The sequence below is a fragment of the Otolemur garnettii genome, unplaced genomic scaffold (genome assembly GCF_000181295.1).
Source record: "Otolemur garnettii isolate 467f Iridium unplaced genomic scaffold, OtoGar3 scaffold00147, whole genome shotgun sequence".
Classification (NCBI taxonomy): Eukaryota; Metazoa; Chordata; class Mammalia; order Primates; family Galagidae; genus Otolemur; species Otolemur garnettii.
In genome coordinates this window covers 3549941-3576951 of record NW_003852542.1, presented here as the reverse complement: position 1 = coordinate 3576951, position 27011 = coordinate 3549941, and the positions used below count along the sequence as shown (strand labels likewise).

At 38.5% G+C, this 27011-nt stretch overlaps 1 protein-coding gene across 1 annotated transcript in view; it reads left to right on the top strand.

Annotated features, from left to right (window-relative positions):
* The window catches only part of DNAH6 (dynein axonemal heavy chain 6), a 302446-nt gene that overhangs the window by 117159 nt on the left and 158276 nt on the right, over positions 1–27011 (top strand). The window contains exons 22-31 of the mRNA XM_012811001.2: positions 874–1054; positions 3931–4027; positions 6229–6448; positions 7648–7812; positions 7901–8014; positions 10566–10691; positions 10774–10929; positions 11196–11357; positions 21837–21974; positions 24623–24790. Of these exons, the coding sequence (XP_012666455.1) occupies positions 874–1054; positions 3931–4027; positions 6229–6448; positions 7648–7812; positions 7901–8014; positions 10566–10691; positions 10774–10929; positions 11196–11357; positions 21837–21974; positions 24623–24790 (1527 nt within the window). The remainder of the gene's footprint in view (positions 1–873; positions 1055–3930; positions 4028–6228; positions 6449–7647; positions 7813–7900; positions 8015–10565; positions 10692–10773; positions 10930–11195; positions 11358–21836; positions 21975–24622; positions 24791–27011) is intronic.

The window sequence follows — 27011 nt, the reverse complement described above, 5'->3', positions numbered from 1 at the left end:
AATGTCTTAACTCAATAACTAAGAAAATGACACGAAGGTTATGTTAACCAGTTTGATGAGAGTATTTCAAAATGTATATGAAAACAGCACACTGTACCCCATGATTGCATTAATGTACACAGTTATACTATAAGAAATAAATAAAAAAAGAAAAGAAAAATGAATTGTATAGAAACTGTAGGACCTGAAATAAATCAAGAAGTGGTTGAGACATTAAGGCTTAGGCATAATTCCCAAATCTAGAATGAGAAGCGAGGCTCTCTTTCATGAATCTTGCGTCCACATTTGCAGTGGTAGAAGGAATAGAGAAAAGGTAAGGTATGTGGACTTTAATTTCTGACCCAACATTTCTGATTTCTTCTCCTAAAGGGATTGTCTCTAAAAGGAGCGGCAGTGCATGATTTTCTTCTTCTTCCCAGTATTCTCTATCACATGTTCTGTCATGAGTAGCTTTAAAAAAAACAAAGATGAGGGAAGAATGTAGACATATTTGAGACAAAGATAATTTTTTAATTATAAAATATATATTTAGGAAAAGTCACTAAACTTACTACCTCCCCAACCATTCATATTTCTTTAAGTAAGCATCTTGCCACCCACTAGAACATCTCCTGAGGGTATTTTAATCATATTTCTCTAAATCCATTCTGGTTACCACACAGTAGACTCATTATAACTCCAGAGAGTGGGATGAAGTCAGACAGAGGTGAGTCTTAAACTCTTCAAGAAATTTAATTTCAAATGGCTTGTGAGGAGTTATTAAACAGCCCTTAAGGAAAAAGATAGTAATCCCCCATGTAATGATTTCTTAATGTAACCATATGTTTTTAATTTAGAAGTTAAAATTTGATAATGTCTATGTTTTTCTCCCAGGAAGAGTGGCTGACCTGCCAGAGAAACTGGCTCTACCTAGAAAGTATTTTTAATGCTCCAGATATTCAGAGGCAATTGCCTGCTGAGGCCAAGATGTTCCTGCAGGTGGATAAGTCTTGGAAAGAAATTATGAGAAAGGTGAACCGACTGCCTAATGCTCTTCGAGCTGCTACTCAACCAGGTATAAAACAAAAATTTTAAAAGACAAATAGAAAAAAAAAACTGTACAATTATCTAAAATGATTTTCATCTATGAGAATCTACCAACACACATTACATTCAATCTTTGATTTCTACTCAGCATCGATGACTAGCAACATTTGCATTTGACATTTGCTAAGCAAATGTGAATGGAACATTGTGCTTTTATTATTATTAATATCTCTGCTTAGTTTGCAGTTTTGAAACACAAGAATTTGCTTCTTTTTGCTGATTTTATGATTTGAGGATGTTGCCACAGGGTACTAAGTAATGCTTTCATTCACTACTAAGTAATGTTTTCATCTCAAATTTGTGAAATAGGACATACATTTGCATTCAGTTGACCTGTTCAATTAAAGCTCCTCTACATTTATAATCACAAAAATTTCCACATGTTATTTTTAATTCATTCATTAAAACTAGTTAAAAGTTTTACCACTGAGTGCAGTTCTTTAGCCTCAAGGTTTAAATGTGTTTTAATAAGCTCTATTTCTGTGGATGTGAAAATCTTTCTGGGCACATGTACTTATACATGGCTATTGAACTTTATGTTTTGTATCAAAGCCTTGGCATGCCTACTGCTGTTCAGCAAATGGCAACACACAGCTTGTCCTGGTCAGTGTCCCCAGGTAGCTCCCTTGCTAAACAGATGCAGCTTGCTCTGCTGCGCTCTTTGCCCTCAAACTCTTACATAAGACAGAAACAGAAAGGAAAAACTACATGGAATGATAGAATTGAAAACTCTCTGGGGCTTTTAGAGGCTGCCATGTGCCTAGGTTCAGAGTTATCTTGCCATCCTGATGGCAATCACATCATGCCATCCTCTGCCTCTGTTATCATTGCTCCTCCCGAGTTCTGACTCTCTTGCCTCCTTCTTACACTGGGTCCACCAGATGTTCCAGGATAATCTCTCCACCCCATGAACCTCAGCTTAGTCACATCTGCAAAGTTCCTTTTCCATGCATACTAACATATTCACATGTTAGGGGCTAGGACATGGATGTCTCTGAGGGGCCATTATTCTGCTTACCATAACCATTTAAATGTCACATTCGAAATATTTGCTGCAGAAATATTATTTAATAATATTTTCTATTATTACAGAGTGCTATCTCAGTCCCTACTAGACTTGTTATAAAATATAACATATGAAATTTTTATTAAAAAATACATCAGTTGTAAGGATTTCACAAAAGAAGTATAGACCTACATATATCATTTCAGGCAATGCTAAAGCTATGGAGAAAAATTAAGGTGCTAAAGAGTGGCTCTTTGGCTTGGTGCCTGTAGCACAGTGGTTATGGCGTCAGCATAACAACAATGACAACTGCAACAAAAAAAAAGCCAGTGTTGTGGTGGGCTCCTGTAGTCCTAGCTACTTGGGAGGGTAAGGCAAGAAAATCACTTAAGCCCAAGAGTTTAAGTTTGCTGTGAGCTCTGATGCCACAGTACTCTACTAAGGGCAACATAGTGAGACTCTGTCTCCAAAAAAAAAAGAGTGGCACTGTGTATGTATGTGTGTGTGACAGAAGGCTTTTTTGATAAAGTAGCTTTTGAGCGGAAACCCTCAGAAATGAGAGAGTGAGACACATATGTGATCTAAGGAAGAAGTGTTAAAGACAGAGGAAAGAACAAAGGCCAGGCTCCCAGGCGAAGAACATGCTTCCCAGGCTCAACTGTTAGCAAGGAAGCTGGTGTGGGCTAGAGTGGAAATGAACAAGGAGAAGGTTTTATGAAATGAGGTGAGTGTGCTTGGATTGGGAGACTGGGCATCAGATTGGGTCACTGATTACTCAGAGTGGAGAGCATTGTAAAGACTTTGGATTTGATTCTTGGGCACATAGGGAAACCAGCTATTATGATAAGCACCAAAACTATAAGGATGCATGAGACACAAATCTTGCTCCTTAATGAGCTACAGTTTAGTGATGATCCTATTGCCACAATTTTGACATTTAAATATAGAAGAAAACACAGAAAAGAAATAAGTAAGAAAGTGGCAGAGGGTGGGTAGGGTATAAAGACTGGCTTTGTTTGGAGCTTTAAAAAGAAGGCAACTACTTGGCTTTGGTTAATGACTTTTATCCCTCCAAGGTGGGAGATGTCAGCTAAAATTGTTTCAAATTAAATAGACTTGTTCACTCATGGTAAATGTTAAAATCAATATTAAAATTAATGTTAATTCTACATTCAAATTCAGTTCAAAAATCTAATGATAATCTACGAGGTAGACTAGGCAAAATAAAAGCATGCAATGAACCTCTGAACTTGACCTCTTTAAACTCATATATGCTATCACCTTGTTATGTATGTTCCCACTTATGTTTTTTAAAAAATAAGAATTAAAAAATACATTTTGCCATACTGAAAAATAATTAATTAATTAATTTAATTAATGTTAAGAACAATAGTTAATTCTTAACCAATCCTCCCAATGTTAATTTTTTTTTTTTTTTTTTGAGACAGAGCCTCAAGCTGTCCCCCTGGGTAGAGTGCCGTGGCATTACAGCTCACAGCAACCTCCAACTCCTGGGCTCAAGCGAGTCTCCTGCCTCCGCCTCCCAAGTAGCTGGGACCACAGGCGCCCGCCACAACACCCGGCTATTTTTTGGTTGTAGCCATCATTGTTGTTTGGTGGGTCCGGGCTGGGGATTCGAACCCGCCACCTTAGGTGTACGTGGCTGGCACCTTAGCCGGTTGAGCTATAGGCGCCGAGCCCCAATGTTAATTTATTAGATCACTCCTTTGTCAAATAATGCCAAAGCTTTAAAAATGTTAATAGCATATTTTATTTCTATTTAAACTTTATTCTTTGTTTATTTTACCATACCAATACATTTTTATTTCAACAAACAGGGCTTTTGGAGACTTTTCAAAATAATAATGCATTACTTGATCAAATTCAGAAATGTCTTGAGGCCTACTTAGAATCAAAACGAGTTATCTTTCCAAGGTAAGTTTATAAAGCAACCTAAGATGTCTTTCAGTACCTGTAACCCAGGGAACCAGGGAACCAGAGAGGGAATCAAGGAAGATCTACAATGATAAAATTCCAGGTAGTATCTTGATTGAGAAGTGCAAGTCTCAAGGATAAAGATAAAATATTTAGTGAAGTTTTAAATGAGTAAATACACAAGGTGCCAAAAAGATTCTTGATCACAGTATTGTTTTACTGTTTTGCTGTTGAATGAGTGTTCTGTGTGCACATGCATATGTGTATGTGGTCCACAGATGTGTATGTGAAAAGTTAGAGAGAATTGTGTTGCCTGAGCAGTTTTCTTTAGGTTAATTGGTGGGAATATTTGTCAGCTCTCCAATATGCCTAGGCTTGAGGAAAGTGATGCACTCTGCTTCATGGGTGTAGGGAGAGCTCTTAACACATTTCTGAACACACATAAAAAAAGTCTTCCTATCACTCGCCTCTCCGTCTTTAACACTTTGGTATTCTCAAATGCGTGAGAGACCTAGAAATAGTTACACTGCTACATCTGGTTATATTACTTGGGCAAGGTTTGGTCAGGAACACAAAAGTCACGCAGGTATTTAGGACAAGAGTTTCATACAGGGAATTAGAGGTATTCACAGGTGCTAGAGGCAGAAGAAGTGAAGAAATGAGGTTCACTCTGAAGAAATTAATTAAAATGCAAGCAGAGATCTCAAGGAAGCATCACCAAAGTCTCAGCTCCCTAACAAGAAAAGGAGTGATTGTCAGGAGAATACCTGAAAATCATGGACAAAACCATACTTCCTTCAGTCCACCCTTACTTAAATGGAAGAATAAAGGTTTCTTCTTGCCTCTCACCATCTCAGTCACAGAAAGCATCCCATGGGCCGAATCTAATCTGAAATTTACTGGAAAGAGATTCTAAGAAATGTCCCTGTGTGATGTAGTTGTCACACTGCTAAGTTGACAACTAACAATCTAGGGCATTTACTAAATGCTGGTTTGTACGCATAGTCCTTCAAAGCACAAAAGAGTTCAGAAGGGAGAGATCAGTAGAAAGCCCTCTTTATGACTGGGAAAGGTGTTTGAAAAACAGTATCTTAAACCTAAATTGTTAATTGCTCTAACCTGCTATAGGATGAACTAGGATAGTCATCTGGGATAATAAATCAAGTTCCTTTCAAGTGATTTGGAAAGGTCAAACACAATATAGAAACTATATTACATGAAGACTAGCATTTAGAAGAATATTTTCAGTTATGTAGAGCAAGGATGAATAACTTTTTTATAAAAGCCCACATAGTTAACATAGTTAACACCTGTAGGCATACAGTCCCTGTTATAGCTACTCAGCTAAGCCATTATAGTATGAAGGGAACCATAGACAATATATCTGCATGGCTGTGTGACAATACTATGTATGACTTAATTTACAAAAGTAGGTGACAGACCAGATTTGGGCTGTAATTTATCAGCCTCTGATCTATAGCAAAATAAATCAATTTACAATTTCCTTTACCTATCTTGCTGAAAATGATGTGGAAATATATTCAAAATGCTTTATTTCTAAATAGGTGTGGTTTCCTATAGTTGGAGATGGTGTGCTAGCAAAATTGTACTCCATTCTGCCAATTTTCACAATAGCACATGCTGCAGGGAATAGCATGTACCTTTGGGTTAATGGAATGGCCCAGTGTATGCTCACAGAACCAAACAAGGTTCTCTTACAACCACCCAATTCATCTACTATCTGTTCAACAATGTGGTGAATACCAGATATGTGTGAGGTACCAAGCTAGGTTCTAGGGAAAGCAAATAAGATATCTTCACTCTAGGAGCCCAAAGTCAAATAATATAGACAAACAAATTAGTATTATAGCAAGAGCTAGAATTTTTACAATGTTTATGAAAAACAAATCTATCTTTTATACACTAAGCATTAATTGTAGTCAAAGAAACAATTTAAAATTACCATAATAAATACAATAACAGAGATTTCTCTTTTTGGAAACAGAGTAGAGATACATCATCACTAATCTTACTGCAGTGTACTCTGAAACACGTGACCTCCCCAGAAACCAGGGCTGGTCTGATTGAAAGTCTAAGAAATCAGTGGTTGGAAAAGAGATGTGGCTAAGGATTTATTTTTTATGTCTATCTAAGACTTTACTTCAATTTCAAGTTATATTTAAGGATGTTCTTTAATCCAGATTTTACTTCTTGTCAAATGATGAACTTCTGGAGATTTTGGCCCAGACACGAAATCCACAGGCTGTGCAACCCCATTTAAGGAAATGCTTCGACTCCATTTCAAAGCTCGAATTTGCTCTCATGCCTCCTACTGAAGGAAAAATTCCCGGTATTGATGGAGAGCCAGAAAAGGTTTATACTAATGATATTTTAGCAATGCTGTCACCAGAGGGAGAAAGGGTAAGGTTCCTTTTGTTTATAATTCTTAAGTGAAAAATTTTGTTAGTTTTGTAGAGTCGAGGGGTAGAGGTCTATTTATTCTCACTCTAAGCATAGCAGGTACTCTGCAGGCTCCTTAGTTTTCAAGGTTCCAAGACAAAACTCTTGCCATCAAATCGCTCAACAACAAGTGGAAAACTAGTCAAACAAACAATTAAAAATTACCACAGTAAATGCAATAACATGTGTTCCATTCTTGGGAACAGAATAGAGAAAACTGGAACTATGAGGCATGTAGTGGCCTGGTAAAGAGCTCCGGTTCTGCTGCCAGGCCACCTGGATTCAAGTAGTAGTTCCTGACTGGTGGAATGGTGAAGATGTTCAGGAATTGCTATGCATAATTTAGAGCAGTATCCAGTAAGTGTTAGATATTGGTGGCGGCACCTCCAGGACACCATGCAGTGCCTAGCACATGGGGAACGCTCAGAAAGTGAATGCATCAGCACATTGTGAAGAACCACATGACTTCACAGAGAAGGGCCACACTTGTACACACATACACACACAAACACACACACACGTGCACGCGCGCAGAATTAAGAGTGATGGAGAGGAGTATCCGGCATGTGGGCATGGAAGAATGGAGCATTCCAGACAGAGTAGCTACAGAAAAATACCAAGGAAACAGGTCCAGTTAGAGCACAACAGTGGACCTATGGGAGTTGCAGGAACCATAAACATTTTCTTTGTCCTGAATTGATTCTCTTGCAAAAGAAGGATCATTACTGATACAAAAGAAGAGAAAATGGAGGACCAATGACAGAATCTTGGGAAAACACAAAATCTAAAGGCAGAGTAGAAGAGGAACTTATGAAGGAGACCCAAATGCACAGGGCAATCAAGCCACTGGAAGTCCAAAAAAGAAATATGGGGAGGACTAAAAAGTGTCAGTTGAACTTTCCAGTTGGGAAAACATGTGTAACCTTAATGAAAACAGGTTTAGAGAAGTGGCTGGGGCAAAAATCAGATGGCAATGAGCAGCAAAATGAAAATAAGTGAAGAAATTCGTGCAGGGCACATAAACTCCTCTTTTGGGGAGCCAGTGCCAAGGGGAGCCATAAAATAAAGCAGTAAGTGGGGGAGCTATCACATAGCCCAGGGGTTCTGCTATGGAAATACAGTAGATGTACAGCTTTATCATTGCTCTGATTACCTTCTAGGTTGGCTTAGGAAAAGGCCTCAAGGCTCGAGGCAATGTGGAGGAATGGCTTGGTAAAGTGGAAGAAGCCATGTTCACGTCTCTGCGTCGCCTGTGCAAAGCTGCCATCGCTGACTATCAGGGGAAAGAGAGGACAGAATGGGTGATTGCTGGTCACCCTTCTCAAGTAATTCACACTTGTTAAATTCCTATCTCAGAATCCTTTCTCAGTGAGATGCAATGATTACATGCTCAAGGAAGATGTTTTCTTGCAGGTTATCCTAACTATTTCCCAAATTATGTGGTGCCGGGATTTGACTGAATGTCTGGAAACAGAAGACAGTAACCATATAGAGGCCCTCGAGGTTTTTGAAGGAGTAAATTTTGAGGTATGATCTTTAACAGAGTTACGTTGAACATATTGCTATGCAGAATGGTCTCAGGGGGGTTTATTAGCATGGTCAATGCAAATTCACTTTATTTCAGAAATTCTAATTTCTGAAAAAGCTCTGAGAAAAGCTTTGAGGTCCTTATTAAAACTGTATTCAACTTTTCTTAGGAACACTATATTGGTGTTTGTGTCTTATTTACATAAATACTTGTAAAAACAGGAGAAAAAAACAATTCAAGAAGAAATTATCAGGGTTATATGGTTTGCAACTTTTTTATTATGATGATTTTTTTTTTTGAGACAGAGTCTCACTATGTCACCCTCAATAGAGTACTATGACATCACAGCTCACAGCAACCTCAAACTCCTGGGCTTAAGTGATTCTCTTGCCTCAGCTTCCCAAGTAGCTGGGACTACAGAGGCACATGCTACATCACCCAGCTATTTTTTTGATGCAGTTGTTTAGCTGGCCTGGGCTGGGTTCAAACCCACCACCCTCGGTGCATGTGGCTGGCACCATAACCACTGTGCTACAGGCGCCCAGCCAGTTTGCAACTTTTAAAGAGAAATTATGTTAGGTTCTGGATATCGCTCATGGAAGTTTCTTCAAACCCAGAAAAACCTCCAGATTTGTGCCATTTCTACTTCTAGGCTCAAGATATACTTTTCTGCTATTTTATAGAACCAGCAGGCTGCTATTTAATAAAACAATAAATAATTGAATCTAAATACCATTCTACAAGAATGTTTTTGCTATAGCTGGGAAATGCAGTTTTACAGCTAAGCCTAATCTATCCTCTTAACAAATCTTTAGTGAACAATACAGTATTGTTAACAGTAGGCACAATATCATACAGCAGATCTTTAGAACCTGTTCACCTTGTATAACTGAACCTTTATATCCATTAAACAGCAGCTTCCCATTTCTCCCTCTCTTCTTCCCTGATAATAACCAGTTTACTCTGTTTCTATGAGTTTGACTGGTTTAGATGCCTCATTTCCTGTGACTGGCTCATTTCACTTAGCTTAATGTCTCCAGGCTTACCCATGTTGACACATATGATAGGATTTCTTTTTTTAAAGCTGAATAATATTCTATTGTATGTAAATACCATATTTTCTTTATCTATTCATCCTTTGATGGACATTTTTTTTTTGCATCTTGGCTATTGTGAATATTGCTTCACTGAACACAAGAGTGCAGATAATCTCCTTTTGATCTTGATTCCAGGTCTTTTGGATCTATAGTTCCACTTTTAAATAGCATACTGTTTTCCATATGGCTGCACCAGTTTTACATTCCCACCTACAGTGCACAAAAGTTCTATTTCATCAACATTCTTGCCAACACTTGTTGTCTTTGGGGTTTTTTTAATAACCATCATTTTAACTGGTGTGAGTAGCATCTTATTATAGTTTTGATCTGCATTTTCTGGATAATAAGTTATTAAGCACCTTTTCATAATATCTGTACGCCATTTGTATGTCTTCTTTGGAGAATGTTATTCAAGTCCTTTATCCATTTTTAATCAGGTTATTTGGGTTTTGCTGTTGAATTGTAGGAGAAATTAGATTAAGATTTAAATATAAAGCCTGAAACTATAAAACTACTGGAAGAAAACATAAGGGAAACACTTCATGACATTGCCCTTGGCCTTGATTTCTTGGAAACAACATTAAAACCACAAGCAACAAAGCCAAAAAATAGGCAAATGGGATTACATCAAACTAAAAAGCTTCTGTTTCAAAGGAAACAACCAGCAAAAGAGGGCAACCTAGAGGATGGGGGAAAATATTTGCAAACTGATAAGGACCTACGCCTACTCTTTAACTCTAAATTTAATTGTACTTCCAAGTAATATTTCATTTTTAAAGATTCATCCTGAAAACAGAAAAAGGAGGGGAAAAGTTTCTTTAAATAAAACATTATCATGAAATTCATCAAAGGAATTTCATCTCCAGAGCCCCAGAAAAAAGAAATGATTCCCAAAGGAAATTCCATCAACTTCTATGTAGAGGTGGTCCCTGATCTGGGTTGGCCTGAGTGAAATTTTAGCACAGTGGTACAAGGTCATCAGAGGCACTGCTCTTCTTTGAAAAAGATTTATAATTTAGGGAAAAATAAGAAGCTAATAAATCTTGCCAAAAATCTTTTCATTTAGTCATTGCTGTGGGTAAGACAATCAGGTTTTCTTATTACCAATGGAAAAACTACCCCTGAAAATAGAAGTATCCCCTTTAAACACATTTAATTTTCAAGCAGAATGGTGTCCTTTACATATATTATCACCTAGTGTTAAGAGCACGAGCTTTCCTTGAAGCAAGTGTCCACTCAGATCTCATTTTGGCCACTTTATAACTGTGTGACTGCTGTCAGGTTATCGACACTCTCTGACCTTCAGTTCCTTCAAATGTAACATAGGAGGTAGTAATAGTATGTACTTTATAGAAGCTTTATGGAATTAATCAAGTTAAAGTGTCATCCCGTATGGTCAAAATAGTGAAAAAATACTATACATTTCACTGTGACAATTTTTTTTAATTTGTAGAGATTAAATGCTCTGGCTGCAATAGTTCGAGGCAGTCTTCCTAAATTACACAGAAACATCTTAACTGCATTGATTACGATTGATGTACATGCAAGAGACATAGTCACCGAACTTGTTCACTACAAGGTAAATGTTTCATGTAAGCAAAATGTATACCTCTTTCTGAAATCGATGTATCTAACATATGCATCATTTATATCACCTGTAGGTAGAGGCAGTTGACTCCTTTGACTGGCAGAGACAATTGCGCTATTATTGGGATATAGATCTGGATAACTGTGTGGCTAGAATGGCTCTCTCTCAGTATACTTATGGCTATGAATATTTGGGTGCATGCCCAAGATTGGTTATTACTCCTCTCACGGTAAGTTATTGATCACTTAGGTTAATATTGACATATGTGCTTTTTTTATCAGAAATCTTGAAAAATTTCATTTAGCATTAATTCTTGAATGGATTTGCTATGTAAGATTTGGGTTACTATGTGCATGGATCTTTGAGTATATTTCAATTGCTATAAAACCTTTTCTTGGAAAACAGTGCCCCTCTTCCAATACAAAGGAAATAACTTATAAATTTGTGGCTAGAGTTAGTTCCTTTCAATGATGACAATTTATTAATTTATTTCAGGATCGCTGCTATCTTTGCCTCATGGGGGCTTTGCAGCTCGACCTGGGGGGTGCACCAGCTGGTCCTGCTGGCACTGGAAAAACAGAGACTACCAAAGATCTAGCAAAAGCTCTGGCCATCCAGTGTGTGGTCTTTAACTGTTCTGATGGCTTAGACTACAAGGTATAGTGTCTGCATCTGAATATTAACATTTATTTGTTAATGTTATATATTTTATGTATCTTTTTCTACTTACAATGCGACATACCAAAATGAGAGAATGGGATGATGGCAAGCAAAGGAAAAGGTAGGACCAAGAATGGTTAAAGTGAAATAACTAGAGCAAGGGAGAAGAATGAACAAATGTTGTCCTTGGTAGTCCAGGTAAGAATCCGGGCCAGGAATTATATTTATCAAACAGTGGGGAGAAAATAGCAGAGAAATCTAGGAACAAGGAATAAACTAATAGGAGGAAATGGAGCATTTCAGAGAATTGTGTATTGAAAATTAAAAATATTGGAGGAGAGAATTCAAGGTAAGCTTTTTCAATATAGTGGTTCTCAAACTTTTTGGTGATGGGACCCCTTAATATTGTTCAAAATTATTGAGATTTCCAAAGAATTTTTGTTCATATGGGTTATATCTGTTGATATTTACCATGTTAGAAATTCAAAAGCAGATATATTTATTATATTTGTTTTAAAATAATAGCAAGCCTATTGTATGTTAACACAAGCATCTTTATAAAAAATAACTTTCCAAACAAAAAATTTAGTGACATCATTTTATACTTTTGAAAATCTGTAATATTTAGCATAATAGAAGATAACCAGATTCTGGTATTTCCTTCAACATTTAGTCTGTTAACATATTTTATTTTGGATGAGTATTTTAAGAAAATCTAACATCACATAAATAAGTACTTTCAAAAGAGAAAGATATTTTAAGAATTTTTTTAGGTAATCATTGATATTCTTCTTTGAAACACACCAAAACCTGATATGTGGTAGTTTCTTAAAGGTTATTTGTAAAAACTGAACCCATAACCTTTTCATACTTTGTACTCTCTTAAAAGAATGAGAAAAAGACAAACAAAACTTTAGTAGGGTGGGCCCAGTGACTCATGCCTATAATCGTAGCACTCTGGGAGGCCAAGTTGAGTAGATTGGTTGACCTCAGGAGTTCAGGACCAGCCTGAGCCAGAGCAAGACCTCATTTCTAAAAATAGCCAGTGTTGTGGTAGTATCTGTAGTCCCAGCTACTTGGGAGGCTGAGGCAAGAGAATCCTTTGAGCCCAAGAGTTTAAGGCTGTTGTGAGCTATGACCTCACAGCACTCTACTGAGGTTGACAAAGTGAGACATTGTCTCAAAAAAAAAAAAAAAAACCCAAAAAACTGTAGCATTGTTACCAAAATGCTTTGACCTCACAGAACCCCTGAAAAAAACCATTGGATTTGCAAGGATCCTTGTTTGGTTTTAGTTCTTCTGGTCATTACTAATAAAACATTAAAAACACATATTTATTTCTATATTTTTATTTATTAACTTTGGACGCTAAAACATTAAAAACACATATTTATTTCTATATTTTTATTTATTAACTTTGGATGCCAATGCTTTAAATAGGTGAGGATTATTAAACACAAACTAATGTATCTAATAAAGTTGGATTTTCTGTTTCAACTTCACTTTTACTATGTCAAAGTTTATGAAATTTGCATACGATTCTGTAATAGCAGAAAATCTCCTTGCTGCTTCATCTGGGAGTTGAATATAAAAAAGTAAACCCAGATGATATGATTGTATATCTGGAAAACACCAGGATTCTACTACAAAACTCTTAGAAGCGATCAAGGAATACAGTAGCATCTCAGGTTACAAAATCAACACTCATAAATCTGTAGCCTTTATGCATACCAACAATAGTCAAGCTGAAAAAGCAGTCAAGGACTCTATTCTGTTCACAGTAGTGCCAAAGAAGATGAAATACTTGGGAATTTACCTAACAAAGGACATGAAAGATCTCTATAAAGAGAACTATGAAACTCTAAGAAAAGAAATAGCTGAAGATGTTAATAAATGGAAACGCATACCATGCTCAGGGCTGGGAAGAATCAACATTGTTAAAATGTCCATACTACACAAAGCAATGTACAACTTTAATGCAATACCTATTAAAGCTCCACTGTCATACTTTAAAGTCTCAAAAAAATAATACTTCATTTTATATGGAATCAGAAAAAACCTCAAATAGCCAAGACATTACTCAGAAATAAAAACAAAGCAGGAGGAATCACACTACCAGACCTCAAACTATACTGTATATCAATAGTGATCAAAACAGAATGGTACTGGCACAAAAACAGAGAGGTAGATGTATGGAACAGAATAGAGAACCAAGAGAAGAACCCAACTACTTAGCATTATTTGATCTTGGATAAGCCAATTAAGAACATTCAGTGGGGAAACAACTCCCTATTTAACAAATGGTATTGGGTGAACTTGCTGGTGACCTGTAGAAGACTGAAACTGGACCCACACCTCTCATCATTAACTAAGATAGACTTTCACTGGATTAAAGATTTAAACTTAAGACATGAAACTATAAAAATACTAGAAGAAAGTGCAGGGAAAACACTTGAAGAAATCAGCATGGGAGGGTAATTGAAACAACACCAAAAATACATTACTGGGATCTGATCAAACTAAAAAGCTTCTGCACACCCAAGAACACAGTAAGTAAAGCAAACAGACAGCCCTCAGAATGGGAGAAGATATTTGCAGGTTATATCTTAACAAAGGTTTAATAACCAGAATCCACAGAGAACTCAGACATATTAGCAAGAAAAGAACAAGTGATCCTATCTCAGGGTGGGCAAGTGACTTGAGGAGAAACTTCTCTGAAGAAGACAGGCACATGGCCTATAGACACACGAAAAAATGCTCATCATCTTTAATCATCAGAAAAATGCAAATCAAAACTACTTTGAAATATCATCTAACTCCAGTAAGATTAGCCCACATCACAAAATCCCAAAACCATAGATGTGGAGAAAAGGGAAAACTTCTGCACTGCTGGTGGGAATGCAAAGTAATACGTTCCTTTTGGAAAGATGTTTGGAGATCACTTAGGGATCTAAACATAGACCTGCCATTCAATCCTTCAATTCCTCTACTAGGTATATATCCAGAAGACCAAAAATTACTTTATAACAAAGATATTTGCACCAGAATGTTTATTGCAGCCCAATTCATAATCGCTAAGTCATGGAAGAAGTCCAAGTGCCCATCGACCCATGAATGGATTAATAAATTGTGGTATATGTACACCATGGAATATTATGCAGCCTTGAAAAAAGATGGAGACTTACCTCTTTCATGTTTACATGGATGGAGCTGGAACATATTCCTCTTAGTTAAGTATATCAAGAATGGAAGAAAAGTCTCTCTCTCTCTCCCTCTCTCCCTTTCTCTCTCCCTCTCCCTCTCCCCCTCTCCCCCTCTCCCCTTTCCCTCTCTCTTCTCTTTTCTCTTTTTCTCTCCTCCTTGGTGCTGCTCTGCAGCCTCCCTCCCCCACCAATAAAACCCTTTTGTACAAAAAAAAAAAAATGGAAGAAAACGAATCCAATGTATTCAGCCCTACTATGAAACCAATTTATAAACATCCACACTTTCATATGAAAGCTATAACCCAACTATAGCTCAAGAAGAAGGGGAAAGAAGAGAAGGAGGGAAGGGGGAGGGAGGATGGGTGGAGGGAGGTAATTGGTGGGACCACACCTACAGTGCATTTTACAAGGGTACAAGTTAAATCTACTAAATGTAGAATATAAATATCTTAACACAATAACTAAGAAAATGCAGTAAAGGCTATGTTAACCAGTTTGATGGAAGTATTTCAAATTGTATATGAAACTAGCATATTGTACCCCATAATTTCATTAATGTACACAGCTATGATTTTATTAAAAAAAAAAAAAAGTAAACCCTTTACACAGCACTTAAGTATCAAGGATTATTGATAATGAAATTTAAATGGAATAATTGGACCCACAGAGAAGGATCAGTGCATCACAAGATCCCCTGCAGTTCAAAGGAAAATATTTCGAGTATCAGAGTTAATGTATCATTTTTTAGTTTCTTTTTCACTTTTCTTTACTACTTCTACAGCAGTGTTTTTCTAACTATGAATCTCCTGAAGGTCTTATTAAAATATGTATTATGATCTACAGGACCGAGATAGGGCCTGAAATGTTGCATTTCTAACATCCTCAAAGATAGTACAAATTGATACTGGTCCACTTTAAGAAGCTAAGTTCTAGAACAGTTGTCCTCAAAGTATGAACCCTGAACCAGATTTAGTAGGACCTGGTAACTTATTAGAGATGTACACTGTCAGGCTCCAGCCCAGACCTACTGAATCAGAAACTCTAGGGGTGGAGTCCAGCAACCAGAGACTTTTGTAAACAAACCTCCAGGTGATTCTTTTTCCCCCATTCAATTCTGTGAATAACCAGGACTATCTTTATTTGGTCATCATACTTGATTGGTCATTTGAGAGAGGGTGGTATTATAGGTTCAAAAGGATTTTCTCTCATGACTTTGAAGGCCTCCATTCCCTTCTTGTGTCAATTGTGTTAATAAGGCTGATAAGAGCTTAATACATTTTTGGAGGGTTAATAGTATTTTACTTCATCTCTCTGGAAGCTTATAGGTTTTTCTCTTGATTCTTGGTATTATGAAATTTTACCAGGATGTGTCTAAATTAAATAATTTTCTTCATTATTTTCTTTGGTATTTGGAGGCTTTTAAATCAGAAAGTATGTCATTTTTCCAGCCTAGAGGAACTTTCTTTTATTACTTCTTTGTTTATCACTATGTCTCTGTTCTCTGCCTCTCCTACATGTATTCTTCACTTCTCTTAAATATTCTCATATTTCATTTTGCTTGTTGCTGAAGTAATGTTTGTATTTGTTTTGATTATTAAACACATAAACACTTTTATTCTATCTTTTAAGCAACAATTTTAAAAATGAACTTTTTAGCTGTTGTCTATGTACACCATGAAATATTAGTCGGCCATTAAAAAAAAGATAGAAACTTTCCATCTTTTGTATTAACTTGGATAGAGTTAGAACATATTCTTCTTAGTAAAGCATCACAAGAATGCTTTGTACCAAGAATCCAATGTACTCAACTCTAATAGGAAGCCAATAGACAATCAAATGCATTATCACATAAGAGAAAAACTTAATTCAAAGGGGGCAGGGGACTGAGGGAGTGGGGAAAGGGAAGGAGGGAGGAGGATGGGTGGTTGCCATGTATGGCACACCTCTTGGGGTCAGGGCACAACTATAAGAGGGACTTACCTAACAAATGCAAACAGTGTAACCTAATTATTTGTACCTTCAATGAACCTGAACCAATAAATTTTAAAAAATGGTTCCAAAAAAAATGAACTTATTGAAAGGATACTGGGATAGTGGGATAGCTCATGGAATCCACAGATGAATTAAATTTGACTCAGGCAGGGTAGGGACTAGGGCAATATCAAGGACCCCTTTGGCATTAAGTGCTCTAAGGTCACCTCTCTAGAACCTTGCCAGGAAAATAGCAAGCTTGTATTTCATATTTTCAAACTAGAATTCTAGACAGCAAACTGGCTCAAGTAACCATCCCTAAACCCATGAGCTGTAGCCAGAACCAGGTGGTAGATTCAGGCTCCTACAGGCATGCATGAGTATTGAGAGCCACGTGTGGTTGGCAGTTTCTAGAGAAAGGAGACTGGCATTTTCTGAGAGTTTCTGGAACATAAGATGGTTCCCCAAGGGCTACTCTTTTCTACCTTAAATGTTCCCCCTAGTGTTGGTGTTCTCCAGTTCTCTGACCAGCTCTTTTCCCTGTATTTCCTCTACCTGTGCATCCTGACTCCTGACAACCTCAGGAGAAAGAGAGAAGCTTTGGGCAGGAGGAGATTGGGTAGATCCTTGGTCAAAGGCACTGCCTTTCTTGAGATTTAGTTCCTGTTCCCCCAGGAACTCTCTTGTCCCTCAGGAATTGTGTCCCTTTGAAACTCTTCCTTCCTACATAAAGCAAACAAAATGCTCAAACACTGGGTTGGTAACTCTGTTTAAACACAGTGCAAGCCATATTATCTCATTTACTTTCTTTGCAATCCTCTGGGGAAGGTATTATCATCATTGCACAGATGGGAGTGAGATTTGCCCCAGCGAAGTAATTTTCCAGGGTCACCACTAGTAAATGGCAGAGTTGGAATGTGAACTCATCTTTTGATGCAAGTCTGATTTTCTCAACATGCAACTTAAGAAACAGAAAAAGATGTAAAGAATAAAATAATGAATATTAATTTAACCACCTCCTGACCAAGCAGTACAATGTTATCAGCACACTTGAAGCCCCCTGTCTCTTTTCACAAGGCATAACTCCTATTCTAAATTCAAGGGTTATCATTTGTATGTATGTATATGTACATGTGTACTCCTAAATTTAAAATATAGTAGCATACTGTGTGCTTTATTATACACTTTGATTTTTCTATTTTTCTACTAAGCGCTTTGTGTAGATTCATACAGGTTTGAATAATTTTTTGGTTCTTACGTGTTAGAGAATTTATGGTGAAATAATGTGATGTCTGGGGTTTGCTTTAAAATTCTTCAATTTTAAAATGTTGAAGGATATCTCAAAAATAGCAAAATGCTGATAATAGTTAAGCTGGATGATGTATACCTTCTCTCCTTTCTTGTGTATGTTTGAAATTTTTCAAAATAAGATCTTTTGAAAGTAGAAATCTTCACAGAATGAAATAGCACAAATAGCTCTAAGAATTATTTCTAATGGTGAATCAATTAGTCTCTGAAAAGAAAAAAGAAAGAAAGAGGCCCTGGCTGCTATCACCTGAGAGCTGAGCTAGCTTAAGCAGGCTATTTGCTTCTTCATTTGAACACGATTTCACATATCAGCACCATCAGACTGGGCCACTCTGTGTACACTGTGAAAGAAGACAAAAAAACACACCATAACCTTGTCTGAGAACAGACACCAATCAACGAGAACTCTGTCCAAACCACAAAAATGACCTCACAACTCCCTCTCCCAGCTAATCTGAGCAACTGCCACATCTTTAGTAATGACAGCTTCAGCAGCTGTCCATCAGCCTCCTGGATGAGCATTATTCTGATACCTGTCATAGAATTACCCCAGCTTTCTACCAGCACCTAATTTGGCGTGGGTTCAACTGCATCCCTCAAAAACACATTCAAGGCCTAATGTCTGGTGACTAGACCTGATTTGGAGACAGAGTCTTTACAGATGTAACCCAGTTAATATGAGGCCATATGAGAATTGGATGGGTGCTAATCCAACGATGGGCAACCTTATAAGAAGAGGGCAATGCAAATATAGACAGAGAGAGAAGAGGGCTACATGAAGACTCACAGCAGGCAGAGATCAGAGTGGTGCAGTACCAGCCAAGGAACACCAAGGACTGCCTGCAACCTGTGGAAGCTGGGAAGAGGCAAACAGGAACCCTCTCCCAGACCCCTCAGAGCAAGCATGTCTTTGACAACACCTTGATTTCAGACTTGTTGCCACTAGAACTGAGAAAGAATAAATTTCTGTTGCTTTAAGTTTATGACAATTTGTCGCAGCAATCCTAGAAAACTAATATACAAAGTAAAACCCTTCTTCATTAAATCTTCCCCAAAATTCCCTAATACAAGCCCCAAACCTATAACAAGCCCTCCTAATGTCCTTCTACTGAAACAACCCATTGTTCCCTCATGGTTCTCATGATTCCCCACAGTGTGGCCTTACTTGTTGGAGCAAATAATAAACCCAATTGTGTTTGACTATAAGTGTGTTTCTAGTTATCTTTGGCTTACAGGTATCATCCTGTCCTTCATGTTTGTTGAAAGCAAAGAATTGGAAACTACCTGATTGATAAAAGTATTTGATATGGAGTCATTGTAACCAGTTCTTTGTTCAAGATCAGTATTTGAAATTTCTCCTTTGTTTGGCATCCTGGAGGTTTTTGCATCCAGGGGCCATGTACCATAGTAAGATTTGGTTTGGATGACAGCAGGGCTGCTAGTGGCATCTACTGAGCCTTTGTTCATGGGGCACATGACTTGGTGAATAAAGCCATGTGAGGGCCCCACTCTCCTCCTCAGCCAGGCACAAGCTATACAATCAGGAGTAGCAGCAAAAAAGGGCCATTGTGAAGGACCAACATGACCACAGGCATGTTCTCAAGGAGGTAATTTTAGCAAAGAGACTGTATCAAATATAATGACATGGAATTTTCTTTGTTACTTCCTTTAAAACTGCCCATCCACAAGTATCCCTTGGAAAGTCTTCATGTACCCAGGAACTGTGCATACCCTAAGTATAAAGACCACTGCTTGGTAATATGGAAGAGTTTCTCCACACTGTGGAATACAAGCTTGGTCTTTAGTCATGTCCATTCTCTCATTCAGTGCATCCAGTTAATTTTTAATTATCTTTACCATATCACTATTAATTTCCAGGGACAGTTTCTGTTTCTTATCTCTGACTAATTCCTTTCTTATTTTAGGAATCCAATTTCCTCTCAAGTCTCTCTGAGAATTCCATTAGAATTTCTTTTTGATTTCTCTTCTGTTCCCTAAATTATCTCCATTTTCTCCCAGGTTGCTTATTCAGTTCATTCTCCTCATTTCTTCTCTTTCTTGTTGTTGATTTTCCCCCAAATATCAGTTTTCTCCACTTATTGGTTTATAGGTATTATTAGTATGGATGAAAAACTAACTTGATTAGTGTAAACAGTTGTTTCCCCAAAATGCTCCTTTCTTAAATGAAAGAGCTCTGTGGGGATATAGAATGTGTGGGCAACAGGCTTCCTTCCCCATAGAGTGTGTGGGCCTGGAACAGCCAGAAAACCAGAAAGTCCCCATTAAATGCCATTAGATTTTTCTTCTAAAATAGTACATTCGGTGGGTTTCACTTTTGGATGGCGTGGTCTTTCTTTTTTATTATCTTTGAATCTCAGTGACTGAAGTGGAAGCCTAGAATCATGTTTCTCTTCCTGTCTGATTTTTCTTATCCTCCAAGACTAATTCCTTCTCCCAATATCTCCTAACATTGCCTCAAGCAGATCTACCCCTTTGTCTATAAGGGAGTCCTTTGTTTTAGCCAAGTCAGCACTAAAATCTCAAGATCCCTTGTTTGCTCTACCTAGGTTTAGCAGGAAGGAAGGACAGAGAAAAGAGGGACCTGTAAATCTGATCAACCTGATCAAACTGTCGATCTTTGACTACTTCCCAAAGATGGCCCAAGGGCTTTTGTCTGTTTCCCTTGCATGCATGTATTGACATTGCATGTGTTGCAACGTGCATATATTGATGCTGAGTTTGGACTTTCTTGGAGGCCTCACTGAAGGGAATTCTCTGGTAATGTGGAGCTACAAGTTTTCCTTCTCAGAGAAGCTGGGCAATCTTTTTCCATGTACTCTCCATCTTTCAGCAATCTTTTTTCAAAAACTTCCTTCATGCTGCTCATTTCCCTTGCCAATATGTTTTATCAGGTGGGGACAGGTACACACATAGACAAAAGAGCTTTGTTGTCTATTATTTGTGGGAATGAGAGAAGAAAGAGAAGTAGCAGTGTATGCTCATTTGACCACGTTGAAACAGAGAAACCACTAGGTCTATTTTTAAAGACATAGACTTGGGACAGCACCTGTGGCTTAAAAGGGTGGGGCGCCGGCTCCATATGCGGGAGGTGGTGGGTTCAAACCCAGCCCTGGCCAATACTGAAAAAAAAAAAAAAAAAGACATAGACTTGTAGTATAATACAATATTCATATGAATGTTTAGCAAGTCCTTAAAGAAATTCTACACTTTTTATCCAATGTACTCAATACTAATGTAAAACCAATACATAAATAACTACACACCCACATGGAAGACAAACACAAGTATATTCTAGTGGAGAGGGGGAGAGAAGGAGGGGGAGTGGTTGGTGGGATCTCATCTAATGTGCACAATGTGAGGGTGTTCAGCATGCCCTCTGGGTAAAGGGCTCAACTACAACTTGAACTTTATCTTAGGAATGAAAGCAATGTAACCTAAACATTTGTGCCCTCATAACAATCTGAAATTTAAGATAAGAAAAGAAAAGAAATTCTACACTTTAGATGCCAGGAATACATCTTTATTGTTCTCTACCATAAGGATCCTGCCGTAGAAGGTAAGGACCCTGCCTTCACCTGTGTGCTGTGCCTTCTGCTCACCTGTGTGCTGTCTACCATCTGCCTCCTAAAGACAATGAAAGTTTCCATTAGTCTTTTTCTTTTCAGTTTGGTAATCCCTTAAGTTTGCCTGTTCCATGTTTTAGATTCTTTGAGAACCTGTCAAGAATTTGCAGAGGTAAATAAGTGGAGGTTATGGAAATGAAGGAAAATTGGTCAGATTGTCATTTCACTTAAAAATAAAATTAGATTCAAATCACTTACAGAGAGGCAAAAAGATAGAGCCCAGTATTCACATAAAACTATTGCTTATTTGCAAATGCTACCTCTTTTCTCTTTAACAGTTCAACTCAAAATTTAACTGTAGAAGGAGCTGATAATGAATACAAAGCTAAATGGCTTTATTTTGATTTCAGATGATGGGCCGCTTCTTCAGTGGCTTGGCACAGTCAGGGGCCTGGTGCTGCTTTGACGAATTTAATCGCATCGACATAGAAGTTTTGTCAGTCATTGCACAGCAACTCATTACCATTAGAAACGCCAAAGCTGCAAAGGTAAGGCAATGGGCAACTGAACTCACAATGTTGCATTTTTAAAAGGACAATGCTAATTAATTTTAGCCTGTCTAGTTCATGTGTTCAGTATAATTGGTGGGCACTACACCAACAGGACTCACTGGGTGATTTAGTTCCTTATCTAAGCAACACAGAGAAAGAAGTACGTGTCCCTGTGCTGTGCTGGCCCTGGGGATAGAGATTGTGAGACTCAGTTCCTGCCTTCAAGGAACACTGTTCTTCCCATCCTGAAAGACACACACACGTACACAGTCGTCACACACACATGCAGTCACGCACACACACACCCTGTCCCTCTGCACTCCACCTCCCGTTGTCCTCCCTACCTCTCTTGTTCCTGCTTTTTGGCATTTACTTCTTTGTTAGTTTTCCTAACATTGGTTCTTGCAGCTCCAATGCCTTTATCATGGCCCCCAGTTTCCACCTACTGCTGGTGGGAAAATCAAGGAGGAGTCCTGGGGAACCCAAGGGAAGCTTGGCTCTCCAGAACTCACTGGACTGAAAATTTAAGATAAGCACATCCCTGAAGAAAGGATATTCAGAAGCTGATGGCAGTGAAAGATGGGACCAATCCCTACAATTCTGTTAAGACCTTCTGAGATTGTTCAGCAATGGCCAACAGTGGTGTTCAGCATTTACAAACCAGAACAGCCACTGCCCTGAGCCCCTCAGGAGCCAGTACTACTTCCTTGGCCCCTTTCAGAAGAGCCCCAGACCTCCCTAGATCCATTAATAATGGATTCAGCTCCAGCTCCAGGAGCAGAAGCCATCTCATTAGGAGGTGCCCTGATTAAGAGTTAAATATTTGGAGGATTATCATGTTGGCAAAAAAGCAAAATATAAAACAAACAAAAAGCATGAATTGGACTTTGATGAGCTGCTAGATCGTACAAGTCATTGTTACATATGCTTACAACTTTACAGCAAACCTATGAAAAGTATATGTTATCATCCCAAACTTATAGGTTAAAAAGATGCAAAAGAAGGTAAAAAACATTTCCATAGACACTATAGAACCAAGATACACACTGAAATCTGTGGGACCCCAAAGTCTGAGCTCCTTCATCTGTCCTCCCACCTTCTTCCTCCCACATACTCTGGGGAGGCCTATATTAAATACAAGGACCTCAAGATGTAGCTTAATTTGTAAGTCATTATCAGTGTGTTGGGCAGTTAGCTGAGAGCAAAGTGTGGGAAGTAAGGAGGCAGAGACCAGAGAGAATAGAAGGAGGACTGAGACATGAACAGCTACAGGGTAGCACTGTGAGGGCAGAAAAAGATAGGAGAGCCTCTGAGATTGACCAGCTTTGTCCTCAAGATGCCAGTGACCAGAGGAGACAGTTGGAGTAGAATATATAGATGAAGGTACTAAAAAGTAGAAATGGGGAAATTTCCAGCATGTGCAGGCAGTTAGCAGCAGTGGGACCTGTCTCTGGTTGCACCGCCCAGCATTCTCTCCTCCAGACTGTGACAGCTTGCCCAGCTCCATCCTGGTCTTCCCCTATATTTTTCATTTCTGTTAATAGCACCTCATCCAGTGGCCTAAATAGAAAGCTGAAATTCTCCTTAGATTTGACTCCCTACTATCACTCTATCAATCCCAGAACCTAAACCATCACCAAATCCTATGATTTTTTCCTGCTAGATGTCTCTCTTCGCCACATACCTTTAGAGAATTCTGGCTGTCATCACCCTAGTGACATTTCCTTACTGATCTTCCTGTCCATAGTTTGTCCAACCCCTCCACTGCCCTTTGACCCTATCACTCTGCTCAAAAGTCTTCTCTGTTTCCTTCCAACCATGGGAAAAAATCTAACTTCCTCAGCTTGATGTACAAGACTGGCCTTGCTACACTTTCTCTATGGAACTTCCCCTTTAGCAAACAGAATTACCATTCATGCCTCGAACATAAAGTGTTGTTTCTTGCTTCTGTTCCTTTTGCAGAGTGGCTGCCCCTGTTTATGTACCTGAAATGTTCCTCTTCATGCTTCAGGTCTCAATCAGGCTTCCCGCTCCCCCCATGGGCTTGGCACACACCTCCACCATAGCATCTCCTGCACTGTGCACTCAGGGTTTCCAGGCTGATTGCAACAGCAAGCCCAGTGGCTTGTTGAGGGCTAGAGATTGAGTCTCCCTCAGCTCTGTGCCTCCACACCTAGCCTAGTGCTTCCCCTACAGCAGGTGCTCTACAGCATTTGCAATTCAGTAAAAGTGAAGGGGTAATGCCAAAGACAGTGACAGTGGGGACTTAACCAGCCAAGGAGTGAGTCTAGACTGGGATTTGGGGGGAATATCAGAAAGTGGGAGTAGAGATTTAGTGGTCGTTAAGTCCCAGGTGAACTGTAGAGGCTCAGCAAGAGATACTGAGGCCTAGAAGATTTTAGCACTGGGCCAGGAAGGAAGAGACAATTTGGTCAAGGTAGGGTCAGGAGGAAGGAAACGCTGCACCCAGAAGAGATTAGAAATTGTCAGGACACTCAGGAGAGGAACATTCCCTATTGTCCAACAGCAAGATTCAGCAGACTTTGCCTCAATGTTCCTTTATGTGAGTTATGTTTCTAAATAATTATGTGAAAGAATTTACTAATGTCTAGAGGAGTATTAACTTACACTTTGTCTTTGGACAGCTCTATAGATTCATGTTTGAGGGGCGGGAAATAAAGTTGGTTATGACTTGTGCAGCCTTCATCACAATGAATCCTGGATATGCAGGCAGAACTGAATTGCCAGATAATTTAAAAGCCCTATTTAGACCATTTGCAATGATGGTTCCAAATTACGCCTTGATTGCAGAGGTGAGCTTCACTTTATAAAGCAGCAAAAGCACAAGGTTGTTTCTTTTATTTACCATTTGATTCTATAAAGGTAGGAAGATTCCTTTAGGAATCCACCCTAATAATGGTTACAATGATTGTTTGCTCTTATATGTAGATGTAATTGTTATCACGTAGCACATTTCCTTCTGTGTGTGTGTTTGTCACTGTTACTATATCCATAATGCCCAGACTGGTATCTAATATAATAGGCTCCTAAAACTAGAAAGAATCACTGAGGTTAGTTAACAAGTTTGTTGAGGTTGATCAATTCATCTCTAGGAATTAAAATGTCTTAATTAGTTCTAATCAAGGGAAGGAAAGGGGAGGGGAGAGGGAGAGGGAAGGAAAGGGAAGGGAAGGATTATTCTCACTTCTCTTTGCACATTTTTATTAAAGCCAAGTGATGTTGAGTAGAAGCAGTACTAATCATTAAGATGGTGAGCACAGATGGATTTGTAAATTTGTATCAACTTAATCAAATATAGTAACTATCTACGAATTATTTGTGATTGTGTTTGGTTTTTTGTATCTACCTAAGAATCTTTCTATTTAAACTGTCTTTAAGTGGCCAATGATTTAAATACTGAGAATCAATGTATTTGAATTTTACATTTTTTTCCTTTTCTTAGTTTTTATTAAGTTTTTTTTGTTGTTTTTTTTTTTTTGAAACAGAGTCTCACTTTGTTGCCCCCAGTAGAATGCCATGGCATCGTAGCTCACAGCAACCTCAAACTCTTGGGCTTAAGCATTTCTCCTGCCTCAGCCTCCCAAGTAGCTAGGACCACAGGTGCGCACCACAAAGCCTGGCTATTTTTTACAGACGAGGTCTTGCTCTGACTCAGGCTGGTCTTGAACCTGTGCACTCAGGCAATCCACCTGCCTTGGCCTCCCAGAGTGCTAGCATTACAGGCGTAAGCCACTGTTCCTGGCCAGCTCTTGTTGAGTTTTTTTAAGAGATAGAGTCTTAGTATCAACTTTAACTCCTGGGTTCAAGTGACCTTCCTGCCTCAGCCTCCTACAGATGTGTACCACTACACCTGGCTAAATTTTGCACATATTTTTCATGGTGTTTTTTGCTGAGATATAACTTATATATGGTAAAATGTACAGTTCATAAGTGTGCAGCTTAGTGAATGCTTATACATGGATTGATTTGTGTGAACACCAAGACCAAAATACAAGGCATATTCTGGGCTCCAGATTGCCCCTTGTGCTCAGTGCTGCATTTCATAACAAAGGATCCTGCCTGTTTTAGAATGGAATTTCTCTCAGAAGGCACAGATCACCCTTTTGGCTAATAAATTCTTTTGATAACAGCTAATTTTAAATATTTTTCTATATGAAGTAAAAACATTTGCTTAGGATAGAATAAATCATGCCAAATCTTATCATTAGAAAAATGACAATTTATATTAGTTTAATTCTCAAAGCATCTCATGGGTCCTCCAGCACCCCATGCAGGAGGACAGTTAAGGCAGGCAGTGTCTTTACCCTTGACATTCTCTGGGAACAGGGACAATAAATAACTTGCCCAGTGTCCCAAACTAGTAGAAAGAAAGCCAGGTGTAGAAGCCAGTCTGGCACACTGTTGACATTTCATGCTTTGTTCCTATTGTTACGTTACTCAATAATGAACTGGAAAATTTTGAAATCCAGTCTTCTGAGGGCTCTCCTTATTGATGTTAGAGACTGAATGAACCAGGTTCTGCTGTCAGTAAATATTTGTAACTGCCTACTGCATGCAGAGCACTCTGCTAACCAGTAGGATAGAGCAGTAAGCAAAATCGACAACAATGAGAAATCTGTATATCATTTCAAATCCTGCTTCTGGGGTCAACTGAATTGTATCAGGCAGACTATAGATAGAAGGAAAGTTCCTCTCTTACCTCCACTGTCAAAGACACTAGACATCATTTAACTAAGGATGCAGAAACTTGTCAGAACAAGGGCAGAGGAGAAGCTTTGCCTCTTTGCATAGCCTCCCTTGCCTCCTAGGAACCTAAAAAAGCAAATGGCAGTCACTGATGCTGTCCACTAGGGTGGCATTCCTGTCAGATTGGAGAAGCTAAATTCTTGCTTTTGTACTCAGGCCTTATAATACCATCCAGCCTCGGCTCGGTGCCTGTGGCTCAAGCGGCTAAGGCGCCAGCCACATACACCTAAGGTGGCAGGTTCGAATCCCCAGCCCGGACCCGCCAAA